The 26,246-nt window shown below is 39.7% G+C and overlaps 3 protein-coding genes across 3 annotated transcripts; 2 read left to right on the top strand and 1 right to left on the bottom strand.

Moving 5' to 3' along the window:
* Positions 1 to 3,930: 3,930 nt before the first annotated feature.
* Positions 3,931 to 10,500, bottom strand: LOC125005770 (GTPase IMAP family member 7-like). Its single transcript, XM_047581340.1, has 2 exons — positions 9,643 to 10,500; positions 3,931 to 5,266 (listed from the first exon to the last, which is right to left on the bottom strand). The coding sequence occupies exons 1-2, from the start codon at positions 9,647 to 9,649 to the stop codon at positions 4,329 to 4,331; spliced, it is 945 nt and encodes a 314-aa protein (XP_047437296.1). The 5' UTR covers positions 9,650 to 10,500; the 3' UTR covers positions 3,931 to 4,328.
* Positions 10,501 to 14,557: 4,057 nt separating this feature from the next.
* LOC125005679 (E3 ubiquitin-protein ligase TRIM16-like) lies at positions 14,558 to 21,197 on the top strand. The gene is made up of 7 exons (XM_047581202.1): positions 14,558 to 14,804; positions 17,590 to 17,958; positions 18,065 to 18,160; positions 18,461 to 18,694; positions 19,259 to 19,421; positions 19,519 to 19,578; positions 19,677 to 21,197. Exons 1-7 carry the CDS (start codon positions 14,568 to 14,570, stop codon positions 20,204 to 20,206), a joined length of 1,689 nt encoding a protein of 562 aa, XP_047437158.1. The 5' UTR covers positions 14,558 to 14,567; the 3' UTR covers positions 20,207 to 21,197.
* A 2,374-nt stretch (positions 21,198 to 23,571) lies between these two features.
* LOC125005776 (GTPase IMAP family member 7-like) lies at positions 23,572 to 25,372 on the top strand. Its single transcript, XM_047581350.1, has one exon. It carries the CDS (start codon positions 23,585 to 23,587, stop codon positions 24,428 to 24,430), a length of 846 nt encoding a protein of 281 aa, XP_047437306.1. The 5' UTR covers positions 23,572 to 23,584; the 3' UTR covers positions 24,431 to 25,372.
* The last annotated feature ends 874 nt before the right edge of the window (positions 25,373 to 26,246 follow it).

The following is a 26,246-nucleotide window of genomic DNA, read 5'->3' on the forward strand; positions in this document are numbered from 1 at the left end:
CGTTTACATGCACATAAAAAAACGAATTATTGCCTTAATTGGACTATAACCGTGAGTACTGCAAACCACTGCAAACTGCACACTGTAACAGAAAGGGCAGATCTAGACGCCAATAAAGTGACCACTGCACTGCAAACCTACCACCATGCATGCAATGTGTGTGTGTATCCCACGCATACTCCCCGCAGGTCCTTCCTCTGCCTGACATCCAGAGGCCCCAAACAAAGAGAGGGGTTACAAACTCATTTAAACAGGAGTTGTTTCACCAGACAGCAGCTTCACTTATTCCCACACAAACAAAGAGGCAGTAACTGTCCACCCCTGAGCTTATAAAGGGGGAAGCTCCTCCCTTACCTAGATGGGCGGGACTTCCCGCTCAGGTGTCAGCCCTCACATCTGGGCCAAGCAATTTAAAAAGCATGTAAGAGCTCACTGTCGTTATACTTTTTATATTAATATATTACTTTATATAAACTTACTGTGTTGGTGTTTTATTTTTATATTAACTCGTCAACAACAAAACTGACCATCCCAGTATTGGAGAAGTTATCTGGGCTTCAGAGACCGTGTTTCATCATGTAAGACCGTGACTTTGAAGGATGGACTCAGCAGGTGCGTTGTCCAGGAGAAGAACAGCTACAGTTAAACAAATACATTGTGTCCAAATTTCATGTGTCTATCAATGCCTCTTGAGAACATGAGCAATGACTGTGTTATTATGTGTACAACAAAAGGACTGAGTGTTTCAACAGAGACTTGAACAACTGCAGCCTTGGTTACACACCCGTTTTTATGAACTGAAACCCAATGAGTATTCTGGAAATAAAGCATGTTCTGTCACATGATATATAAAGTTGGTGTCTGATTATTTTCACACATTAAAAACAACTGTGGCAGCCACATGAGAGCAGCACTATAATAATCATCAGATATAGAAACGACATGTCATAGAAATATAGAGCATATGACTAGATGGCTGTGTCAACATCATATTGTGTGATTGATGGATTTTATATTGGAAATGTGGTCACACTATTATATTCTTATGTTTGAGATATAAACATGACAATTAATTTCATGAATGATAAAGACTGGATTTAATAGGTCAGAGTTCATGATTATCTTATTGAAATGCTATAATTTACATTTCAAAAGCAGTCTTCAGTTTAGAACGCTGCACATCCTCCATTTGGCAAGTGGAAGATGTACAGTAGGGCAAAAAAGTATTTAGTCAGCCACCAATTGTGCAAGTTATCCCACTTAAAAAGATGAGAGAGACCTGTAATTTTCATCATAGGTACACTTCAACTATGAGAGACAAAATGAGAAAAAAAAGAAATCCAGAAAATCACATTGTCTGATTTTTAAAGAATTTTTTTGCAAATTATGGTGGAAAATAAGTATTTGGTCAATAACAAAAGTTCATCTCAATACTTTGTTATATACCCTTTGTTGGCAATGACAGAGGTCAAATATTTTCTGTAAGTCTTCACAAGGTTTTTATACACTGTTGCTGGTATTTTGGCCCATTCCTCCATGCAAATCTCCTCTAGAGCAGTGACGTTTTGGGGCTGTCACTGGGCAACAAGGACTTTCAACTCCCTCCCAAGGTTTACTGTGGGGTTGAGATCTGGAGACTGGCTAGGCCACTCCAGGACCTTGAAATGCTTCTTACAAAGCCACTCCTTCGTTGCCCAGGCGGTGTGTTTGGGATCATTGTCATACTGAAAGACCCAGCCATGTTTCATCTTCAATGCCCTTGCTGATGAAAGGAGGTTTTAACTCAAACGTCTGGCACTGCAGGATTTGAGTCCCTGGCGGCGTAGTGTGTTACTGATGGTAGCCTTTGTAGCAGCTCTCTGCAGGTCATTCACTAGGTCCCCCCATGTGGTTCTGGGATTTTTGCTCACTTTTCTTGTGATCATTTTGACCCCACAAGGTGAGATCTTGCATGGAGCCCCAGATCGAGGGAGATTAATGGTGGACTTGTATGTCTTCCATTTACTAACAATTGCTCCGACGGTTGATTTCTTCACAAGATACTTACCTATTGTAGATTCAGTCTTCCCTGCCTGGTGCAGGTCTACAATTTTGTTTCTGGTGTCCTTTGACAGCTCTTTGGTCTTGGCCACAGTGGAGTTTAGAGTGTGACTGTTGTGGACAGGTGTCTTTTATACTGATAACGAGTTCAAACAGGTACCATTAGTACAGGTAACGAGTGGAGGACTCTTAAAGAAGAAGTTACAGGTCTGTGAGAGTCAGAAATCTTGCTTGTTTGTAGGTGACCAAATACTTATTTTACCGAGGAATTTACCAATTAATTTATTAAAAATTCTACAATTTCCTGGATTCTTTCCTCCCATTTTGTCTCTCATAGTTGAAGTGTAACTATGATGAAAATTACAGGCCTCTCTCATCTTTTTACGAGGGGGAACTTTCACAATTGGTGGCTGACCAAATACTTTTTTGCCACACTGTACATCTTGTGCATCCATTTGGTGTGCCTGAAAGATAAAAAATAATAATAATTGAACACATCATTTTTCAGACCCACCAGAACCTGGAAATTCATGGAAATGCACACACACTTAACCATACATTACAAGAGAACCATAAAACATTGTTTATAAATACTGGTGTTTAAATACTAGTAAGCAAATATGCTGATTGACTGCCATTCAGCGGAAGTACCAAAATATAGTATTGTGATGGGACTGCGCCTCTGACCGAAGTCTCCCTCTCCTTGCTGCCCTTCACTGACTGACTGCGTGTCCCCAATTTGTTGGAAAGCATTGGAAGAGCAATTTTTGACATTCAGACTTTCATCAATGCATCTTCACGGCGATTACTTCCAGTTCCGAACACCGACAACACCAGTAAGTTTGTCCTCCAACTAGCTTAGCATGTGTAGTGTGGAGGTACAACTATCTAGTTAAAACTAGCAGCAGATGTAGTCGGCTTTTTGACAGATTAGTTAGCGATCAGTGCTCCGTGCAAAGCGCATTTGTTTTGAGAGATGTCAGAAATGTATCCTCAAGGTTCCACCAGTTCTGAACATGGCACTGCAAAGGAGCCAGTGACATCCACTGTCTCTATGGGACATCATGCTCAACAAACTCAACTAACTGCTTTTAATTTTTGGGTGAGATGTACTTTCGTCAAGCGCTACATTTAACATTTATATTTAACATTTATATTTAATATTTATATTTAATAAGGGTGGCACAGTGGTTCGGTGGTTAGCGCTGATGCCTCCCAGCAAGAAGGTCCAGGTTCGAGTCGGGCCTTTCTGGGTGAAGTTTGCATGTTCTCCCTGTGTCTGTGTTTTCTCCGGGTACTTCGGTTTCCTCCCACCTCCAAAGAAATGCTTGCTAGGCTGATTGGTAATTCTAAATTGACCATAGGTGTGCACGTGAGTGTGAATGACTGTTTGTCTCTGTGTTACCGCTCTGATAGGCTGGCGACCTGTCCAGAGTGTACCTCGCCTCTCACCCGATGCCAGCTGGGATAGGCTCCAGCAACCCACACAACCCTAGTGAGGATTAAGTGGTATGGAAGATGAGATGAGATTTATATTTAATATTTATATTTAACATGTAACATTTATATTTAACATTTAGATGTAATATTTATATTTATATTTAATTCTAACGTTTAGATTCAACATTTAGTAAATGTGATAAAATTAAGTGACTTTTAAAAATTCACTTCCAGTCGTACAATATCAAAAAACTGCACTTTTTTGTTTCTGTCTTTTAATTGTATTCTTTGTTTTTAAAAACAATCAATGAAAATCAGCTATTTTGAATTTCAATTTCATTTTTTTTAAAAGAAAATCAAAAAAAATCCTTTTCTGAACAAATGATTTGAAACTTGACAGTAACAGATAACATAAAACAAGAAAAAAATTACAAATGCAAAGAGGATGCACACATAATACTGACAGATTTATTGTTGAATTATTGATTATGTAAGACAGAGGATAATGACAAACAACTTGAACTGAAAGAAACCAAAGCTTGACAGTTACAGATTCATTATTATTATACAGATACTCATGTTATCACATATACTCAAGATCCTAAAAGAAAATCATACACTTAAGTCTGATCTTAAGTCGACTTGTGGACATTATATTAGTAAATATGAAACCAAATATGAATATTTATAGGTCCATAACTAAACTGAACATGTTGTGGTTTTAGAAATCTGCTATTTAGCCCTTAGCGCTTGCGTTATTAGACATCAGTGTCCCTTAGCAATGTAGACTGTTTATTATGCTCATCTCTTGGCTCTGTCAGTTGTGCCCTGTCCAGTTTACCCTCTTATTACTCCTGATATACCACAGTAGTTGACTCAGTAGATTGTGTTAATGACGATGCCACATCTGCTCCAGCTGCTATTCCTGCTACTGTTCCTATTGCTACCCCCACTACCAAAGCTACTCTCTGTCCTTCGTTGTTCATCAGCTTCATTGCTCCACCAAGGAATGCTCCTAACACTGCCCCTGCTGTTATGCATGTGTATTTAATCAGTTTCTTTCTCCTCCCGTTCTCTTGAGTTTCTGTTTCCTGTCTAATTGCATCTGGTGACAGGTTTGGAGATGACTGTTGAATGTCCTCTTGCTCTTGTATATTTCTGTTCACTTCCTCCGGCATCTTATTGGTGTACCAACCGCCGTTGTTTGCCTCAATGATCTTGTCAATGGTGTTGAGCAACTTTGCCACCTGGGTCTGGTTACTTCTGTATTCATCCTGCGGCTTCTTCCAGTACCTATTGTCAATGACGTGGCACCTTTTTCCACACTTCATGACCAGCTTTCTCAGACCTTCACTTCCATTAACAAACTCCTCTATTTTCATTCCCTCAGGTAGCCGGTCACCATGGGTAAAGAGCACAATGGCATATTTTAGAGTTTCCTCAGAGAAATATTCAATCAGTTTCTCTATGACAGCCTCCTCTTGCTTTGTGAATTTTTCCACCTTCAGCACAATAAGAAACACATGAGGACCAGGAGCGCATTCCTTGATACATCTCACTATCTCCTGCCTCATCTCCTGTTCTGGTCTTTGCGTGTCAAAAAATCCAGGTGTGTCAATCCATTTTATGTTTCTTCCATTTACGGATGAGACCTTTGCCTGACATTTAGTTGTTCCAGATTTGGGAGAATGGTTTATCTCAAACACAGTCTTTCCAAACAAGGTGTTGCCAAGGCTGCTTTTCCCAGTTCCTGTTTTTCCCAAAACCACAATTCTTCTTGTAAGCTCTGTAAGATAATAAAGACTGTGTGTCAGTAACAGACATAACACTCAGGTTGGTTCTGAAGGTGCAGGAAATACATAGTTAGAAATGTAGCTGAAATGGAAGGAACCCAGCAGCTGTCCATGCCTTTATAGAAACCAGGGTACAACTATATAAGTAAAACCGGGTAATTCTTACTGATCTATCAGTATTTAGATTACTCTCCCGTCTGCATGTAGGTCTGCATATATGAACGGACATTTGTGTGTGTTTTGTAAGGATATAAATATTCGTGTTTACAATATTTGATAACTTAATCAAATCAAACCATCTTTTAGACTATGATCTCTGAGAGTCATCTAGACTCTAGATCAGGTCCAGTTACAAAAATTTCCTCCCAGCAAAGGTCATGTCAGCTGTTTTCAAAGTAATAGCCTATACTTTTAACATACCAATAAGTCTGAACCATTGATTGTATAGGTCTGAACTTATAGAACTACATCGGTTTGATTGGCTTGGCCATTGATGACGCTCCTGACGTATTAACAAGATTAGCGGTGCATGCAGGAATGATTCATCTTTTTATTAACATTTGAAGACTGAACGGATCCCTGGCGATCCATCAAAGCACGCCGATTTCGAATTGCAATATTCAGTGTGGCTGAACACTGGGAAGTTGTGCTTTTGTCTGGAGGACCTTCGTGACATCTCAAGGGTACAACTACCAACACATTCCTCCAAACAACTCTTCCTGGGGCTCCGTGATCATGTGTTGCTCCTCAACCTCAACCTCAACCGACAGCAGCAGTGTGTCATCATTACCGTAATGGCAGCTTTTTTACAGAAAGTGCAATTTCCCAGTGTTCAACCACATTTTGAATTCCATCGGTGATGTACAGTAATTCAAATACCGCAAGCTTCCTTTTGTGCGCACACGGATGTTCAGGTCTTAAAGAGTTAATATTAGAATTTTAACGGGTCAGGCCAGAACCGTCACTGGGTCCGTCCACCATTTGGTGATGCCTGGACTCGAGGGTCACAGGGGTTGCTGGAGCCTGTCCCAGCTGTCATCAGGTCAGAGGTGGAGGACACCCTGGACAGGTCTCCAGTCTATCACAGGACTAACACAGAGACAAACAACCATTCACACTCACACCTACGTTCAATTTAGGATCAAGAAGCAAGCATTTCCAGCATGTGTTGTCAAACTGATGAAGATTTTTTTTTTTTAGTAATTTGTCTGTGCTTTGTCTGCTCGCATTTGTTATATTAATATACAGATTAGATTATTTAGTTGATTTAGAACCCACAGTATGTGTAAGTGGAGCCTAAATAGAATATCATCATTATTTTACTTCAATAAAACAACTATGTTCATAAAAGAGAGAAAATACATGTAGCCAACAATCAGTTTTATTGTTGCATGACATATTTATAGTCAAGCAAAAACATAATCAGATATAATTGAAGAGTTCCTCTGGAGCAATAGGAGACATCAAGGAAAAAGTTAAACAGTGTTTCTGATTACATGCACAATTGGTGGAGAACCCCTTCAATGTTGAAAAGCACCCATGTATCTGTAATTTTCATTTGATACAACAATTATAACAACAAAGAAGTCATAAGAAGCCACGATGGGTCAGCTAATTCAACCTGCACAGTTTTACTGTTTGTCCATTTTTACAAGAGCTTTATTATTTGATCGTGGTGTCTATTCAAATGGATTCCAAGGATTGTAAGTTCTCTCATACAAACACATAAGGTGATCCATGATCCACATGCCTGCCTCCATTGATGTGATTGCTCCCTTATCGGCCTCTCCTGTTGCTATTTCAGCTATCTGCTCGACTATGTCTACCAGTTGTGAAGACACGGCTGGGGTCATCTCTGCTATCTGCTCGACTACTGCTGCCATTGATTGAGTAGTAATTCAACTGTTAACGTCAATGCTACAAAGCTTCAAACAAAGAAGGCGCTTTTGTTAATACAAGTAAAGAGCATGTGAAAGACTATTTCCCACTAAGCTCGTTGAACTTGAAGTTCAGCTTGTTGTTTTTTTTGCATGCCACCCTGACTTGGCAGCAAGTCAATGCAGAAAGGTTGAAATGATTGATGAGTGTCACTGTTTTAGACACATCGTCCTTATGTCTCTTAATAGAGTTAATTAGCGTTAAGACATGTTCCACTGAGCAATGCTGGCCTTTTGTATGATTTCACTATGATTTTAATCCTGATGAGTTTATTACACCTCTGCAGACTGGTAAAATGATCAACACACTAGACACATTAAGCAAACGTCCATACAGTGTGATGTGGGATAAATAAAGGATTATTTTATCTTATCAGTCTTATTTTATCTTATCTTATCTTATCTTATCTTATTTATCAAATGTATATATATAATATTTCATATGCTGTTTAGCCAGTGTCAAATCACATATTCCAGTCTTCCAACAGTGGTTTTCACTACTGCAGAATCCTCCTCCTCTTGACATGAATTACTGCTGGTCTTTTGTCGTATTTCAGTCTGGTTGATAATCTCTTAGATAGTACAGATCATAGTAGAACAGGTTCTACAAAGCAATCTGACTGCATGGGGTTTCACGTCACGATTAACCTGTTTGGTTTTATTTTTTGTTCCCCAAGACATTTCTACAGCACTTAGCGGATCTGAAATATCTGAACGTATTAGTCATACTTTTCCACGGAGAGACATCTAGTCAAGAACATGTCTGATATTCAGTGATATATAAACCAATAATTTAGCTGCTCTCAATAAGAAGAATAGTAAAGTCCTAAAATACAAATTTCAATGTACATGAATTTTATGTGAGTTATACAATTTAAATAGTATGTTGGGTGATAACACTTATTGTATGGTAAGTGTTATCATTGAATTGCAATGCATTAGTCTATCATCCCCAGTGCCAATATATTTTCCCTATCAGTGGGAAAATATACTATCAGTGTTATTTTATTTATTTTTTTCAGTAACGGGTAATCTAACTAGTTACTATTTCCATCGTTATAACACCGTTGTATATTTAGATATAAGCGGAAGCAATGGTGAGTGTGGAGGAAAAGATGGACTTTTCAAAGTGGACATACAGGCATTACTTCAATATCCTTGAGGTAAAAGCAAAAAAACGTATATGTGAAGTGTACATTTTTGTGATGAAGAAAATACAGTATAGCCCCTTTTGCATCGTGCAAAAAACCTGCGTCAACCCGGGTTTTTCGGTCAGATGTTGTTGTATCTGCCTGTTACATTCTGACTAGAGGCCTGATCATTGTAGAAGCTTCAGCTCAAAAACAAGTTTCGATCTACTCCCATAACGACTGATCTCTGAAGGGCAGAGATTGTTGTTCCTTTTCTTTTTTTTCTTTCTTTTTTTTCTACAATCAAACAAATCAAATGTGTTACACGATCGTTAAAAGAAGCGCATAGGTGAACGGCTGTGTTTATATCCACCTTGTATAGCGATATCTCCCACTTCAACGATCATGGCAGCGCTCTGCATCCGAGAAAAGGGGGATTTGGCGGAGTTTATCAGGCTCTGTACAGGACACAGTGATTTATTCTAATATCAGCAGCCTTTTGAATTCTTCAGGTCATCAACAACTGTAACTTTATCTGCAATGTACGCGATGACATATGTGGGAGGAAAAAACAGGCACGTAGCTCTCACAGCGGGAGGTCCGACCCGGGACTTTTGTCGATGTGAAAGCGGTATATGTCTACCAGTTGGGGTCTGAGGTGCAATAAATATTAAAAGTTCTGTGTCAGTATGTGTCTATACAATTCTACTCTGTGCAACTTCCTTGTGAAACCTGCTAAGAAAAACTTCAAATTATTAGACATATTTAAACTTAAAGAAAAAGAAAAGAAAAAAAGACGAGTAACGCAATAGTTACTTTCCCTGGTAACTAATTACTTTTATAGTGGAGTAATTCAGTTAGTAACGCAGTTACTTTTTGGGAGAAGTAACTAGTAATTATAAGTAATTACTTTTTAAAAGTAATGTGCCCAACACTGAGTAGTACAGATACATCCAAAGATGCTTGGCTAGGGTGAAAAAGCAGATTGAACTATTGATTAATAAAATGTCTCAGTAAACATGTATATAAAAAGCTGATGTTGAGCATATTACAGTTTCTATTGTGTTAGCACTGAATTCACTTTTAGACCACAGGCACCTGCCTATTCAATGCAATTGAAGAGAACAAAAATAAAAACTTCAGTGTAAAAGTATTGATAGGAAAAAGCTGCATGCCATGCAGAGAAGCCACAGTGATTGTGGAAGTTACAACTTTCTTTTAGCATCATGAAAAGGTTCAAAAATATTATTCAGATATTTGCAATGTACACATCGAACACCAAAGAAAATAACATTGACTTACTGTCCATGTTGTCACAGATTCAATTCACGTTTCACCAAGACGTCTCAACTGTGAGTGTGTCCTTGTCGCTCTCTCATTAGGGTTTGCCACCTACTTTGTTTAATGCACCTGTTGGACTTGTTAGGCAGTAAGGATAAACACAATAGATGCATTAAACAATCATACACAGTACTGCCACAAAGACGCAAATTACAACAATGTTCTATTGCAATGTCCTTTTATAAGACAAAAGTAAAAGCGTCTGTTTGCAAGTTGATTTATTTAGTTCATTTTAGTTTCACATTTTACTTTGTAAAAGGTAATACAGGTTTTGCATGAAACTTATGTAATTTGTGTGCTGTAAAAAAGGTGTAGTTGAAGTCTGCTTTTAATTCTTGCCAGATTTTTTTTTTTCCGTTCATTTAATGTCATTGTGTTTCATTTCTCAGGAAGTAAGACAATCTGGTTTGGTGACATAATTAACAATGCTAAAAGCAAGACTGTCTCTGTACTCTTCTTTCGTTTATGCAAAATGAGAGGAGCGAACAAGAAACAAACAGGAAATATGTAGAAATGCAATGTGGACTTACTAGAATCAGCTGAGCTCAAAATAAACTGAAATGCAACTGCAGCTGTTACTAAATATGTCCGGTGCTTTATTTATGTCAGGTCATTCAGCTGAATGAAAATGGTATAGTGGAGAAAAGACACTTAGATGCACATGTAACACTTTGGAGATTTATTGTAGAATTATTAATTCTGTAACACAGAGAATAATCACAAAAACTGAACCAAAAGAAACCAAAACAGTTACAGATTTACGCTTATCAGTGTTGGGCACGTTACTTTTAAAAAGCAATTAGTTATAGTTACTAGTTACTTCTCTTAAAAAGTAACTGAATTAGTAACTGAATTACTCTATTATAACAGTAACTAGTTACCAGGGATAGTAACTATTGCGCTACTTTTCTTTTCTTTTTTTTTTCTTTAAGTTTAAATATGTCTAATAATTTGGATTTTTTTTAGCAGGTTTCACAAGGAAGTTGTAGTAGAATTGCATAGACACGTACTTAAACACATATAATTTTATTAATTTGCACCTCCGACCCCGATAAACAATGATGTAAATTTCATAAATAATTAGCAATGACCACATTGTCGTTCGTTAAATAATATCCCTGGCTGACAATATATACGGTATACAGCCAGGGCTATATACCGCTTTTACATCGAAAATCCCGGGTCGACTCGCCTTTATCGCTTTCACATCGGCAACAGTCCCGGGTCGGACCTCCGGCTGTGAGAGCTGCGTGTCCCCGCCAACCCCTCGCTCTTTCAAAAGGCTGCTGATATTAGAATAAAGTTTTATGTAATGTCTCAAAAATATATATTTGAAAAAATAAAATAAAATAAAATAAAATAAATGACAATGACAGCAATGACAGAGAGAACTGAAAAGACAGCTTGCTTTCAATCGATCGACCTCCCTGTTAAAAATAAAGGTTAACCCTGACAAACCCAAGCAATAAACTTCTACTAGTGGCCCTAACCATCGCCAAGAAAACTATCCTCATGAACTGGAAGTCCAAACACAACATGAACATTACTCACTGGAAAAATCAAAGGAGGTCTCGGGTCCCTGTGGGGCCGCACCCGGTGGACCTTCCCCTGGGGTCTCCTTGCCCCTCCCGGCCTCCTGTCCTTATCCTTTCTGTCCTGGACTGCTCAAAAAAATAAACTAATTGTTTTCTGCAAACTCAACCAGATTCGTGTTCTACATGTCCCCAGCTACCACTGTAGTGATTTTCAACTTAATTCACTGCATCATTTTCAAATAAACTTGTGTTGAAATAGGCTCCATGAATGATGGAGTTGAAAATCACCACAGTGGTAGCTGGGGGCATGTAGAACACGAATCTGGTGGAGTTTGCAGAAAACGATTTGTTTTGTTTTTTTTTAATTATTTTTTTAATCTGCCCATATACATCATTCATTGGGTATGATTTCATCATCCGATTATTTGAAAATGATGCAGTGAATTAAGTTGAAAATCACTACAGTGGTAGCTGGGGACATGTAGAACAAGAATCTGGTGGAGTTTCGAGAAAACAATTTGTTTTGTTTTTTTAATAATTTTTTTAATCTGCCCATATACATCATTCATTGGGTATGATTTCAACACGAGTTTATTTGAAAATGATGCAGTGAATTAAGTTGAAAATCACCACAGTGGTAGCTGGGGATGTGTAGAACAAGAATCTGGTGGAGTTTGCAGAAAACAATTTGTTTTGTTTTTTTAATAATTTTTTTTAATCTGCCCATGTGCATCATTCATTGAGCCAAATTCAACACGAGTTTATCTGAAAATGATGCAGTGAAATATGTTGAAAATCACTACAGTGGTAGCTGGGGACATGTAGAAGAAGAATCTGGTGGAGTTTGCAGAAAACAATTTGATTAGTTTTTTTTAATTATTTTTTTAATCTGCTCATATACATCATTCATGGAGCATACTTTCAACACAAGTTTACTTGAAAATTATGCAGTGAATTAAGTTGAAAATCACCACAGTGATAGCTGGGGATGTGTAGAACAAGAATCTGGTGGAGTTTGCAGAAAACAATTTGTTTTGTTTTTTTAATTATTTTTTTAATCTGCCCATATACATCATTCATTGGATAAGAATTCAACATCACATTTTAAGAAAGTGATGCAGTGAAATAAATTGAAAATCACCACAGTGGTAGCTGTAGAGTATGCGGAAAACAATTTGATTCTTTTCTTAATTAAGTTTTCAAATCTGACTATGCAGAAATGAGTTGGATTCTGAATATGCTTCAATAATTATGTTCTGTCACTTAGTTTTAATCATTAAATAGAATGTAGTAAAATAACAACAAAGTAATGACTGATATATGTATTTCAACAAATGAAAATAAGAAGAAAAATATAGACTTCCGAGTTTACGGGATGCACTTGAATGCACCATAAAGCCGCTCAAACGCTTTACCGTCCGATGCGATGTAGACGGGCACTCGATTTTCAAGTGTAGATAGCGCGACCGTGCCTCGCCGAAGCGCAGATGGCGTGACTGCAGTGGCTCACTGAGCCTGTCAGCCCGTGATTGTGCACCACCAAGGCAGCGGGAGCCTCACTTGACTCACTGTCCGACACCTGCTGCTGAGAGGGACACACTCCTGAAGCCGCTCCGGCCACGCAGCGAACATTTCTGATTTTTTTTTTTTTTTTTTTTTGCTCGTGGTAGCGTCGGATGCTAGAGCTTTTCTTTTTTTTTATCTCTTTGTTTTTCCGCTCCACCTTTTCGCTCTTTAGCCGCATTGTCCATTTTGTGTTGTAGCATCTCTCACTATCTCTAATCTGTTCTATCTCAGCTTGTCATCAAAGGTGATTGGACGAGGGGGGCGGTCAAGAACCAGCGTGGGTGGGACTCCTGGGCCTCTGTAGCCTATCATAGGGCCACTGGGCCAGGTATTTTTTAGACAGACAAGCCAATGGGCCTCTAATGTGTCTGCAGGCTGCAGCGGAGTTCTGTGGGCCGGTGCATGTCTCTGCATGGGCCGGTAGAGTAACCATGGCAACGCGCAGCAAAACTAAATAAACAAATAAAAAAAATAAAAAATAAAAACGGCAGCCACCGGCCCATTATTGACCGGCCCACCCGGAAAAGTCCCAGTACTCCCTACGGCCAATCCACCCCTGAGTGGCAGAACTACTCAAGACAATAGACAAGATAGGTGAAGAAAACAATGGAGGGTACTACACTAATGACATGCTTGAAAAGGTGAAGAGACAACTACAGATAGCAGAAGAGAACATTAGACAGTCAGCTGGATGTGAAATGTGAAAGAGATTACAAAGACAGCTAAAACCAGTGTGTTTAAGGATTTGCTGACCAGATACAGTGGTGTTTCATCAGGTGTGCTGTTAGGAGCCTTCCTGAGTGTTGCAGGGATGGTAATGTCGAGACGTGTCTAGAGGCTTTCAGAGTCAGTACCACCACCATCAACAGGTGGAGGAACAGCAGCAGTTGTCTTGGCTGCTGGAAGTGGGAGAATGAAGGGATTTAAAACAGCTGAAGCTATGTTCTGTCTTTGTCAGACCAAGTGGTGCAAACAGCAAAACAAGAAATATAGCAGAGCTTGATGTTTTTGTCATATTACCATTATTATCTAATTATTGAAGGATTATTAATGTCAATTCACATATGAGATTGTGAAGAATGATGTTTTTCTTATTCTATTTTTATATTTCCTTGTTGACGTGATTCTGAGATGAGCAATTAAGATGAGATTCATTAAATGCTTTCATTAAATGTACTTTTATACATGAACTCTGTCTTGGAAGGACGAAAGGCATTCACACCATTGTAGCATCCTTTAAACGCTGTTACTTTTATTCATTTGTGCTATGTATACCACTTTATTTTACACTTCTTTAAAAAAAATCTTGTATGTGGGGATATTTAACAATTAAAAAGTAGAGGAGTATTAAATGTGTCTGACTCACTATTTGGGCTACATTAAACTCCAGCATGTAACCATCTTAAAATATCAATGATCTCAACTTTTTCTTAATATCAACATTGTCTTTACTAACATATGCATGAGTACCCAAATAGTATCTACTTCTGCTAATGTCCTGCTTTAAGAAGTTTTAATTAAATGTTTTATGTCACCTACTTCACAGATAAATTACAATACACCGATCAGGCATAACATTATGACCGCTTTCCTATCCCAATATTGTATATATCTCCCTTGTGCCTCTAAAGAAGTTCTAACTCAATGATAGTCTGCCCCCTGTTGGACAAAGGTGAAAAATGAATCATGATGACGCGGACAGGGTTGGCATGCTGCCCTCCTTCTCTCACATTTAAAGAAACGAAACTTAAGACTCGTCCCCCCTCTCAGTGAGCATCGGTGAAGATGGCTGAGGAGCAGCCTGATCAGGGCGTCGTGTTGGATCACAGTCAGTTCTGCTGCTCAGTGTGTCTGGACCTGCTGAAGGAGCCCGTCACCATCCCATGTGGACACAGCTACTGCAGAGGCTGCATCGAGGGTTACTGGGACCAGGGAGATGAGAAGGTCGAGGTCAGCTGCCCTCAGTGCAGGGAGAGCTTCAGCTCACGGCCTGTTCTGAGGAGGAACAACATGCTGGCAGAGGTGACACATTGGCTATATTTTCAATCCATATCTCACTGTTCTGCCATTTCTTTTCAAACTAATTTACTATGTTTCATTTATTTTATTTTCACCTTTCATCAAATGATAGATTTGTGAACATGCCATTAGATTTTAATGTAACCGATGTCCACGGTTTCCATGTTGTTGCAACTGTGTGCTGTCTTGGTGTTCACTAATTGGTACGTCTAGGACAGGCATGTCAAACATACGGCCCGCGGGCCGGACCCGGCCCGTTGTTTCATTTAATCCGGCCCGGCATAAATTTCTGAGTATGTCAAAAAAGAAGCGAGTCTCTAGCTAATTTCTATTAAAAGTTGTGATTTTTTAAAATAAATACAAACCAAATGCTCCCTCCGGCCGCTAGAGGGCAGTAAATGTGTAAAAGCGCTCACGTCAAGCATGCGGCACTGACACGAGTTAGTCACAGGAAATAAACATTCGCAACGTGATGTGTCCAAGTAAAAATAAACCGGCAATCTTGCTTCACCATTCACCACTACTAAACAAGTTATCGGTCAACACACCCTTCCCAAAATGGCACTGTCAAAAAAAAGAAGAGTGGACACGGAGTGCAGAGTTTTCCAGGAGAAATGGACCGAGACGTATTTATTCACAGAAGTGAATGCAAAACCAGTGTGCTTGGTATGTAATCAGCAAGTTGCAGTGTTCAAAGAGTTTAATATTCGGCGCCACTCATCATAAAGACAAGTATGTCATATTAAAGACAATTAATATTCTGCAGTATATTCTCAACTTCAGTAGGCCCAGCCTAGTAGTTTGATCTGATGTAGTCTAATCCTATTGCCCATGCACTGCTATAACTTATTTATTTATTTATTTATTTTATTTTATTTTGTATTTCTTTTTTCATTTATTTCAAAGCAGTATGACAATTAAGGCGAAAATATTTTTTTTATAGCTCCCACTTGAGTTTGTTTAGTGTGGTGAGTTGGTTCAGGTGTAAAACTGCATTCACTCAACTGTTAAAATAAACCAGTTGTTAACACATTCACGGCCAAACATGAAAAATCATTTTTTTCCCATTGGTTTTGAATAAATGTGTTGTGCTTAGAAAAGATCCCTTGTCATCCGTGATTATAATATGTAGGGTAGGCTACAAATGTAGGCTGAATGATAAAGCATAGTACTGAAAAACAAAGATAAATTTTTGGAGTTGACATTCTTTTACTGATCCGGCCCACCTGAGAACAGAAAGTCTGGATCTGGCCCCAGAGCCAAACTGAGTTTGACATGCCTGGTCTAGAATATCATAGGTTTTCAACAGGGGTTCGGCGACCCCTAGGGGCCCGCGGAGGTACTGCAGGGCGGTTGATCTTCCTATACATATATATATATATATATATATATATATATATATATATATATATATATATTATCCCCCATATATATATATACAATTTTCTTTTCTTCCCCACAAATTAAAAATTATTTAAATGCACATTTACATGAATCCAACATGTTTCAGTAAAGGGATAAATGGAGGCAGAAGACGTCCTTTCTCTTTCAGTCAGTACTTCACTCATTCAGTGATACAGGAGCTGTCTCAACAGTGCACTGTTTCACACAGAGCCACTAGACCTGTCGATCAAAGCTTCCTGCACACAGTAGGCCCCGCCCCCATCACTGCTGAGCCAATCACGAGGCCGCATATTACACGCTGACTCTGTCAGGTTCCCTGAAATTGGCCGAGAGTCTACTCTGTCCCCTGGGGGAAACCCCAGGCGCACGCTGCAATATTAGAGCTGTTGCTGGAGCCTATCTCAGGGCAACCGGCAGGGTACACCCTGGACAGGTCACCAGTCTATTGCAAGGGCATAAATATCTCTGTACAAAACTCAAATATCTCCATGAGGCAATAATTGTGGTCGTCATAACGATCAAGTGGCCCAAGCTTTTTCAACTAAACTAACAAACATAGCTCCAACCTGAGTGGGACCTGACATCAGCTTTGTCCTCATGTTACTGGTTTGAAATTTTTGCAGCACTGGACGCCAGCCTAAAGTTTACCCACTCATAAAAAGTGCTGATCAGCAGGGGCAATTAGGGCTTTAGGGCTGCTTTAATGTCAAACTACTGTAAAAAAAAAAAAAAAAAAAAAAGAAAAGAAAAGGAAATAATTTGCATTTAAATGAGAAGATAAAGTAGGAACAATAAGCGCAAAACAACCCTTAAAGATATGAAGGTCAGTAAAGGTAAGAGACAGAGAACTGATTACGCCCTTGCAAAAATCTGATTGCCTCGTCTGAATGCCATTGATTTTACATTGTTTACCAGTCGCATTTAGAGGGGTTATTTTCTCTCTCTTGACACACCTCATAAAGGAGATGAGGATAAAGGAATGGTCTGCACTGCCCTTATACAGAGCTTTGCAGTGTAACTCAAGTTATCATGCAACAGTTCACCTTAATTGGACCAGCGACCAGCGATTAGTGGACAACTGCTCCTCCACCTGAGCCACTGTCACATTGTTGCCAGTGCATCTTATTAACGACACAAAAAAATCAGCGGGTACTCTGACCATGTCTACCACAGGGATTCTTATGAGTGTATCGTGCATTGCTGGATCTTTAGGGTTAGATATGCAAATGCGTGGCAGAATATTCAAAACCGTCTCTGCTGTGGTTGCCGCTACAGGCTGGTTAACATCTGCCTCATGATGACATGGATGGATCCACTGGACAAATCACCGTTTCCTACACTCTACAGTAATTCCTACCCCTCTCTTTGTTTTTGTCACCCCCAAGTTGTAGAGAAGCTGAAGAGGACCCAGCAGGCGTCCCCCTCCGATCCCCTGGCTTGTGCCGGTCCGGGAGACGTCGCCTGTGACTTCTGCTGTGGGCCCAGACGAAACAAAGCCACCATGTCTTGCCTGACGTGCCTGGCGTCGTACTGCCCTGCTCACCTCGAGCCTCACCACGCCGTCCCCGTGCTGAAGGTACACCAGCTGGTCTCCACTACGATCCCGCTGCAGGACAAGATGTGCACAAAGCACAACAAGCTGATGGAGGTCTACTGTCGGAATGAGGGCAGGTGCATCTGCTATCTGTGCACCTTGGATGAGCATAGTGAGCACAACATGGTGTCAGCTGCAGCAGAGAGGAAAAGTGAACAGGTAGAAGTAGAACACAATGGGAGAACATTTCTGAAAGTATGGTTACTACACTTATTATTTTACTTTTTTTTTTTATGATTCCAATGTGTATGAAAAATTCTTTCAGAAAAAACTGGCAATCTGCCAAACAGACATCAGGGAGAGAGTCCAGGAGAGAGAAAAGGAGCTGAATGAGCTGGTCGGAGCTCTGAAGGATTTCAAGGTGTGGAACTTTAGTTTAGAACATCTCACACATGTTTTGGTATCTAGCAGCTCATCGATCCATTCTTTTGTTGTGTTAACGAACATAAGGGATGCGTCACAAAAGCGTTCTTAGAATTATAAGGTAAGGTAGCATAGTTGTTTAACTCTAAGATCAGTGTGACAGTGCATTTTTTTCTTTTTCTTTCATTTAATTCATTAGAAACATGACTCCAATGGATTTATTATAAAATAATACCATATAAAAAAACATTCAAATGGATTTCAGTCAGAAGATGATATTTTTCTTTTTTGTGCACAGAGCGATAGCCAGACTGCGGTGAAGTCCAGCGAGATTATCTTCGATGAGCTGATCTCCTCCCTAAAAACAAAACGCTCCATGATGAAGCAGCAGATCGAAGACCAGGAAAAAACTGCCGTTGCAAAGGCGGAGGAGCTGCAGCTGCAGCTGGAAGAGGAGATTGCAAAGCTGAAGAGAAGAGACATGGAACTAGAGGAGCTTTCTCATACGGACGACCACATTCATTTTATTCAGGTACGTCATTTGTCAGCGTGAAACTGTACGGAGCAAACTTCATTCGTCATATATATTTTTTAGTGTAGCGTCACTGTAAGAATGTCTGTAAGAAGGAAGAGTTGGGATAATAGTGAAGTTATGCAGAGTCATGTAAAGGCCGCCTGGAAATGTGCTGCGTTTGTTTCCAGCATAGGCTGAATGGAGATGAATGAAGGAAGAGCTCCCCAAAAGTGGAGCCAAAGCAAGTAGAGCTCCCTCTGGTGTCTGGCCGCAGTACAGGTCATAAGCTATGGACTTGGGCCAAATTAAAACATGAAAGTGTTCAAGGATGGTTTCTGACGTTTTCGGTAGTTTGTATAATACTGATGCAAACTCTAGTGTCTATTTTTCTGAGAAGTTTTCGTTTTGGTTTGTTATTTGATGCTATACAAACAGGATGTGATGTCATGAACGCTTCAAGTTGCCATGACAACCACTTCATAAAGCATGAGAGTTGGGAACAATGAAGTACAACATTTCCTTGTAACTGATGAATTAAATGAAGTTATTTTCCTGGTATCTGACTGGTCTTATCTCCTCCAGACTTTCCAGTCTCTCTCCACCTCCTGTGAATCTCCAGACTTGCCCCCAAATGCAGTTGTTCTGCCCCAGCTTTCAGTCAAAACTGTGACTGACTGTGTGTCTGAGATGAGAGACGACATAGAGGACCTCCTCACGGGCACATGGACTAGGATTTCTACCACAGGTACATGACAGAAATTTGAAACCTTAAGGTGATGGTGTTTTATATTTTGTTTCAAGCGATTTTCTTGCGGTATTTATTTATTCTTGTATTCCTTTAGTCTCTTCTTTAGATGTGGTACTGCCACCGGTCCCAAAAACCAGAGAGGAGTTTTTACGCTGTGAGTAAAATGTTTAACATATTATACAAATGCATCAATAATCATCTGAATACCAGATTTTAATGTTGTCTTTTCTTACTGCTTTGCTTTTCCATCAGATCGCTGTTCTCCAACACTGGATCGTAACTCGGTCAACACATATTTTTCCCTCTCGAAAGAAAACCGGCAGGTGACGTACAGTTCATGTGGAACCTCTTATGTTGCTCATTCAGGCAGGTTTAAAAATGTCAGGCAGGTGCTGTGCGAACAAGGTTTGTCAGATCGATGTTACTGGGAGGTCAGTTTCAGTGGTTGTACTTGGTCAGTGGCAGTGTCTTACAAAAGCATCGGCAGATCATCTGAGTTCGGAAAGAACGACGAGTCGTGGAGTTTACAGTGCTCCCCGACTGATTACGACTTCTGGCACGACTCAGAAGTAACAACAGTGTCAGGCCCTCAGTCCTCCACAATCGGAGTGTACGTAGATCACAGGGCAGGTACGCTGTCTTTTTATAGCGTCTCCGACACAATGACTCTGCTCCACAATGAACACACCACCTTCACTCAGCCTCTCTACCCCGGCCTTGGGTTCAAGAAAGGTGGGAGTTTTGTAGACAGTAAATACTACGCAGAAATGATGAAGTTATAGTAGATTGTGAACCACTGCTGAATAGGCGACGCTTGGCCTTTCGGTATGTACGCCCATCAGATACAACATTAAGACATGGACCACCCACCTAGACCAGACTGGACACCCCCACTCCATAGCAATGACACACCTTGATGTGCAGTGGCCATCCCCAGCAGGATGCAGCCTGACACACACACAAAACTTTAGGAACAACTCAATAAGCATCAACATCAAACGGTGTAGACCTGGCCTCCAAATTGACTAGATCTTTAACGTATCAAGTATCTGTGGGATGATCCACAGAGGCCCCTCCCTTCAATCCACAGGACCCAAAGTTACCCCACTAACCACACTGTGTTACCAGACACCTCAGGACACCCTGAGAAGACCCGTGTCCATTCTCTCCTGAGTCACAACTCCTTTTCCAGCTGCTTCACTTCAATGTTTTCAATGCTAGAACTGGGAGGTAGCATGTGGAGTGATTTAGTGAACCTGTTTGCATGTAGTAACACATCCTTCCTTTAGAGTCCGCTATTCACTCTCTTTTAGGTCACTGATTATTAGTGTTGAGCCATGTTTAAAATAAGACTGGGGTAATGGCCTAGGAGGTACGAAAGGAGAAAATGTGGGTGTTGTTGCTATTGTTTCTTTCTTTTTTTACGATGTTAACTGGAGAACATGAGGTAATTGTTCCTTTATCAGGACAACTGAGCATATTTTTCTAGTAAAATGAGTAGTGACAAGATAATTTAACTCAGTACCATCACGAGATGGCGAAATAATTAACTCTTGATTTCAATCATTTTTTTTTTTTTTTGAATACTTATTTACATAAAATGGCTACTCAAAGAACATGACACTCAATGTCAGGCAACAGTAGATATTTTGCTTGTTTGTTTTCAGTTCTTCAAGTTGGACCATGTATGTTTGCTGCTGACATCTCTGTGTTTATTGTGATATATCTGGAGGAGATATCTGGAAACTACTTAATAAATGCATCTGCACAGCCTATTGTTTTTGATCTTCACTTCTTCAGGCAGTCTGAAGTATATTACTTCCATATCAGACTTAATCAGAATCTGTGGTTAAGTGTCTGTTATTTCTCAGTGTGTGAATATTTCAGTTGGTTGCTGAAGACGCTGCCCAGTGCTGTTATAGCACCATGGAGGTGGTGGGACTGGTTTACCATCAGCGGTGACAGCTTTGCTTCCATCCTCCAGTCACTCACCACCTCTGCAGGCTCAAGAGGGCAGCCAGAACAGAGCCAGCCTCCTTCACCAGAATGTTCAGGCTCTTTTTATCTGCTGCTGAGATGCTGCCATCCAGCGGACCACTGTAGTACATGTTTGATGCCACCACAGTGTCATACATGGTCTTCAGTAGTGCTCCTGGCACTCTGTAGGACCTCAGTATACTTAGCAGGTATACTTATAAAGTGACCCTGCATGGTCAGCCCAGTCTAGTCTTTAGTCTTTTAGCCTGGATGTTCACCAGTGGTGTGTTTGTCTCTGTACATGTGTGTGCATCTGCACTATAATACCTACTTAAAATGACAATCCTTGATAACAATATATTTTTAACGTGTATTTTAGTGTTTTAGTTTGACTCAAGTCCCATCCACTAACATGGAGGAGATGGAGCTTATGACCTATACTGCAGCCAGTCACCAGGGGGAGCTCCACTTGCTTTGGCTCCACTTTTGAGGAGCTGTTTCACCGTCCATCTTATACAGTCTATGGTTAATACATGTTACATGAACTGTCTGGATTTATTTATATAAATCCAGACTTTTATATGTATGTTTTGTATATGACATGTTTCTCTCTGGAAGGGTAGTATTTCGTTAACTGATGGGGAATTTCAGATTTACTCTTGTACTGACAGACAGACTGACCGACTGACTGTTTGACTGATTGATTGATTGATTGATTGATTGATTGACTGACTGACTGATTGATTGATTGATTGATTGATTGATTGATTGATTGATTGATTGATTACTTTATTCATCCCCGAAGGGAAATTAGGTCGTCATAGCAGTCCGGTATTTGAATACAATAAAATACAATAGAATAAAATACCGAGGTAGAAAAATGACAGCAAAAACAAAAACACAGAAATGTGTCATGTGCAAGGTGAGCATACGTACATAACTGCAAATATATAATATGTACACATGTATATATATATATATATACCTGTAATATATGCATATAAGGACTCAACTTTACAAGGTATACATACAAAAGATAATATACTGTGAATATAAGAATATGTAAATGTAAACAGAATGGTCATAAACACAGAATATTGTATAAATATGATATATATTATCAGAATGGTTAATATGAACACATATCACATGTTGCAGTATTGGGAGTGGAGTGCTGTAGAGGATACACAGTGCAAAGGTGACAGGTGCAGTTCTGTGATGGTGGCTCTGACAGAGCTAGATGAGTTGCAAAGTCTTATTGTAAAGTCTCAGTGCAGTTAAAAAGATTGCTCTTATTTCACACAGCTCTCTCTTTCCTTAAAGTAGTCTCGTGTTTTGTCTCTGGCCGTTTTCACTCACTATGATGAGAGGATAGCAGGGATGTGGGATTTTTTTTAGGCAGAACATCTCCTGTTTTAACCTTTGAGCCCATCTGCCTTTCAGTATTTGCTCTCAAAGCCTTTTATTAAACATCCATAACAACCAGACCACATCAACAGTCTCCTTTCGTCTTCCTTGTCACTAAAATACAGAAAGAAATACATCACCACCACAGGCGAAAGTGCAGCACTCAGGTGCTTACTCAGGAAGTGAATTATTTGCAGGGTGAATCCTTTCCAGTGGAGGAGTATGAAATCTACTGCTCTTTGTTAAGTCACATGCCTCATCCCTGCGTTGAGATACGCTAGTTCGGCAGTTTACAGTTAGAAAGCTGTTGATTTAAGCGTATGGCCAGTTTGGAAGCTTTGTTAAAGTGTGCTGTGATCTACTGAGATGCTTCAGCTGTGTGACTCAGCCCTCACTGACGCAAATGGGGCCAAGAAGTTGGATCCAAACCAGGAACGGGATTAACCAGGTGCAAAGTCTCATTAGTCACAACACAAACATCTGGGTGTGGTTTGGATTATAAAACAAATACTTTACAAGTGGAGATGACAGATAAGTCAGAGTAAACGTGAGAACCTGGAAACAAAAACCAAGCTTCAGATGATACGTGTCCATGTTTGGCTGCATCCTTAGTATTATTATTATTATTATTATTATTATTATTATTATTAATTATTATTATTAATGGGTAGTTGGACTAAAATCAATGTGCTCCTGCAACTGTGGCACATTGGACATTTTAACATTTCACCCAGAACCACAAACAGGGACAAATTTCTCACTGAAACAGACTTTGTATGAGAAAACTAACAAAACACACATGTATTTTAGTGAGTCTGATACATTATTCTCTTCTAGAGTCCTCTACAAGGAGGATTGTTCTGCTTGGAAAAACTGGAGCTGGTAAAAGCCACCTGGGAAACACCATATTTGATGAGAAAAAGTTCCCTGTCCACCACACCTTCAGCTCAGGAACAAAGGAATGTAAAGCTGAAACCAAATCTGTCAACGGAAGAAACATCACTTTGATCGACACTCCTGGTTTCTTCGATACAGGCTTGCCTGAGGAGGAGCTTGAAGCTGAGATCGTGAGGTGTATCACAGAGTGCGCTCCTGGGCCTCATGCTTTTCTCATTGTACTTAAATTGGAGAGAATAACAGAGCACGAGAAAGCTGTTATAAAGAAAATAAAAAAATATTTCTCTGAGGAAGTGTTAAAATATTCAGTAGTCTTTACTCACGGTGACCAGCTTCCAGAAGGACAAACCATTGAGAGGTATGTCCTCCAGAATGATTTTGTGAGGGCTCTAGTGGAAAAGTGTGGAGGCCGGTGGCACATTGTGGATAATAAATACTGGAATGGAAAGCCAGCGAATGAATACAGGAGCAACCAGTTCCAGGTGAAGAAGCTACTCAACACAATAGAGCAGGCAGTGCAGAAAAACGGAGGCGTATACTACACCAATGAGATGCTGCAAAACACAGAGAATGAAATTCAAGAAGAGAGCGAGACCATTAGACTATTATCACCAGACACGCCGGAGGAGGAAATCAGACAGCAGGCTAAAGTCAGTGTCTTCAAGAAACTTTTAATCAGACTGACAGGTATCGGAGTAGGTGCATTGTTTTCTTGGTTTGACTAGAAAGATTATCACGACTGGAATGGGATCTCCAGCGTCAATGGCACTGACAATAGCAGGAGCTGGAGCAGCAGGAGCAGCATTGAAAGCAGTTGTGGGGACTTGTGCTGCAGGAGGAGCAGTGATGGGTGGTTTCACAGGATATAAAGCAGTTGAGGGAGCAGAAACAGTACAAGAAGCAGCAAAAGAGGCTGTTAAAAATTATGTCAAATATATTGTTGATAAAGGACAAGAATTATTTAATAGCAAGACAAAGCTACATTTTAAATAAGGTGAAAACCTCAGATGAGCTTTTGTAGCTTTTGACATTACTGTTGAACACATGACATGTGTCCTTGGAAATGTGGAAATGGAATCTCCTGAATCATCCTTTTGAAAACACATTGTAAACTTTATATATAAATCATTAACAGCTCTGTAACCTAAATAATATCATTCAGACCAGGTGTCTCCTGATTATATTTGATTTTTTTTCTCACAGTTTGAGAAAATCCACATAAATGGACTGCATTTTATTGATTAGTGCTCCCAAACATACAAGAAACTGTTTGAATGTTGAAATGATTTCATGATTTTCTTATTTTGTTTATTAAGATTCATTTTTTTGTTAATCAGATCAAGGTTGTTAACTTCCATGTACTTCCCACCACTTAAAACCATGTGAACTAGTTAGTTAATCATGTTTGAGTGATTTGTTGGTTATTTTCTTTCTGTTTCCTTCTTCTTAAAGTAGTGAACCAGGAACCATTATGTCTTGTTTCCTTGTTTCATTTCCTGATCAAAAGTTAACCCTGTGTGTCCTCCAGAGGGGTTGAGTGATGTGTTCTTTTCATTATATCATCTAATAACAAATATAATCCAGACTATGATCATATCTACATAATTCCTGTTGTTTTCTTGTAAATATCCCATCCCCTCTAACATAAACTGAGTTCCTTTGCTTTAATTTCATTCTCTTTTTTGTGTGTAGGTTGGATCAATAAATATTCTCTTTATAGACCACATTCTTGTCCCATGTTTTCCTTTGGAGTACAGACAGACAACATTTTAACAGGTAAAACTATTTCAGCAGAATGCAGCATGACACAGGCATACACACAAAAATGAACTCACAAGGTGTTGACCTGGCCTCCAAATTCACTAGATCCCAAACTGATCAAGTATCTGTGGGATGATCCACAGAGGACCCTCCCCTCAACACATAGGACCCAAAGACCCCTAAAACATCCTGTTACCAGACACCACAGGACACCCTCAGAAGACCCATGTCCAGTCTCTGATGAGTCACTACTGTTTTGTGGGCCCAAGGGAGACCTACGCAATATTAGGAAGGGTCATAATGTTATGCCTGGTCAGTGTGTCTGTATTTACAATAAATGAACTGAAACAAGTGCTAAGGAGTTGTTAGCATTTGTATTTTCAACAATTCAGCAAGGTAAATATGGTCAAAAGGACTAGACACATGTGGGAGCAGTAAAATGTATGCGTGCTTATGAGTGCCTTAATAATCAGGTTTAATTACCAGAAGTGATTCAATATGCAAAATATGGGACATAATCACTGGAACAGAATACACTGAACATGTACTGCGTGCAGAAGTGGAAAACACTGAAGGCCGAATGATATGATTGTATTGAGAACAACATGTACTTAAAGGTCACAATGTATTCTCTGAAGATGTCTCGCGGGGGGAGCAGGACGCGCCGGACCACAATCTAACAGAGAAAGTGTGTCAAAGAGGAGAAGTAGAGGAGCCAATCAGGAGTAGACAAACACCCTAGACTGTAGGAATAGAAAAGAACTGCTCCCGCGAAGGCAA

Source organism: Mugil cephalus, chromosome 1 (genome assembly GCF_022458985.1).
Source record: "Mugil cephalus isolate CIBA_MC_2020 chromosome 1, CIBA_Mcephalus_1.1, whole genome shotgun sequence".
Taxonomy (NCBI): Eukaryota; Metazoa; Chordata; class Actinopteri; order Mugiliformes; family Mugilidae; genus Mugil; species Mugil cephalus.

Bases quoted from the DNA above. Each gene is read 5' to 3' on its own strand.
- LOC125005679 (XM_047581202.1), top strand. From the start codon at position 14,568: ATGGCTGAGGAGCAGCCTGATCAGGGCGTCGTGTTGGATCACAGTCAG. The intron at 14,805-17,589 runs GTGACACATTGG...TGTCACCCCCAA, and splicing joins GGAACAACATGCTGGCAGAG to GTTGTAGAGAAGCTGAAGAG. The intron at 17,959-18,064 runs GTAGAAGTAGAA...AAATTCTTTCAG, and splicing joins CAGAGAGGAAAAGTGAACAG to AAAAAACTGGCAATCTGCCA.
- LOC125005776 (XM_047581350.1), top strand. From the start codon at position 23,585: ATGAGAAAACTAACAAAACACACATGTATTTTAGTGAGTCTGATACAT.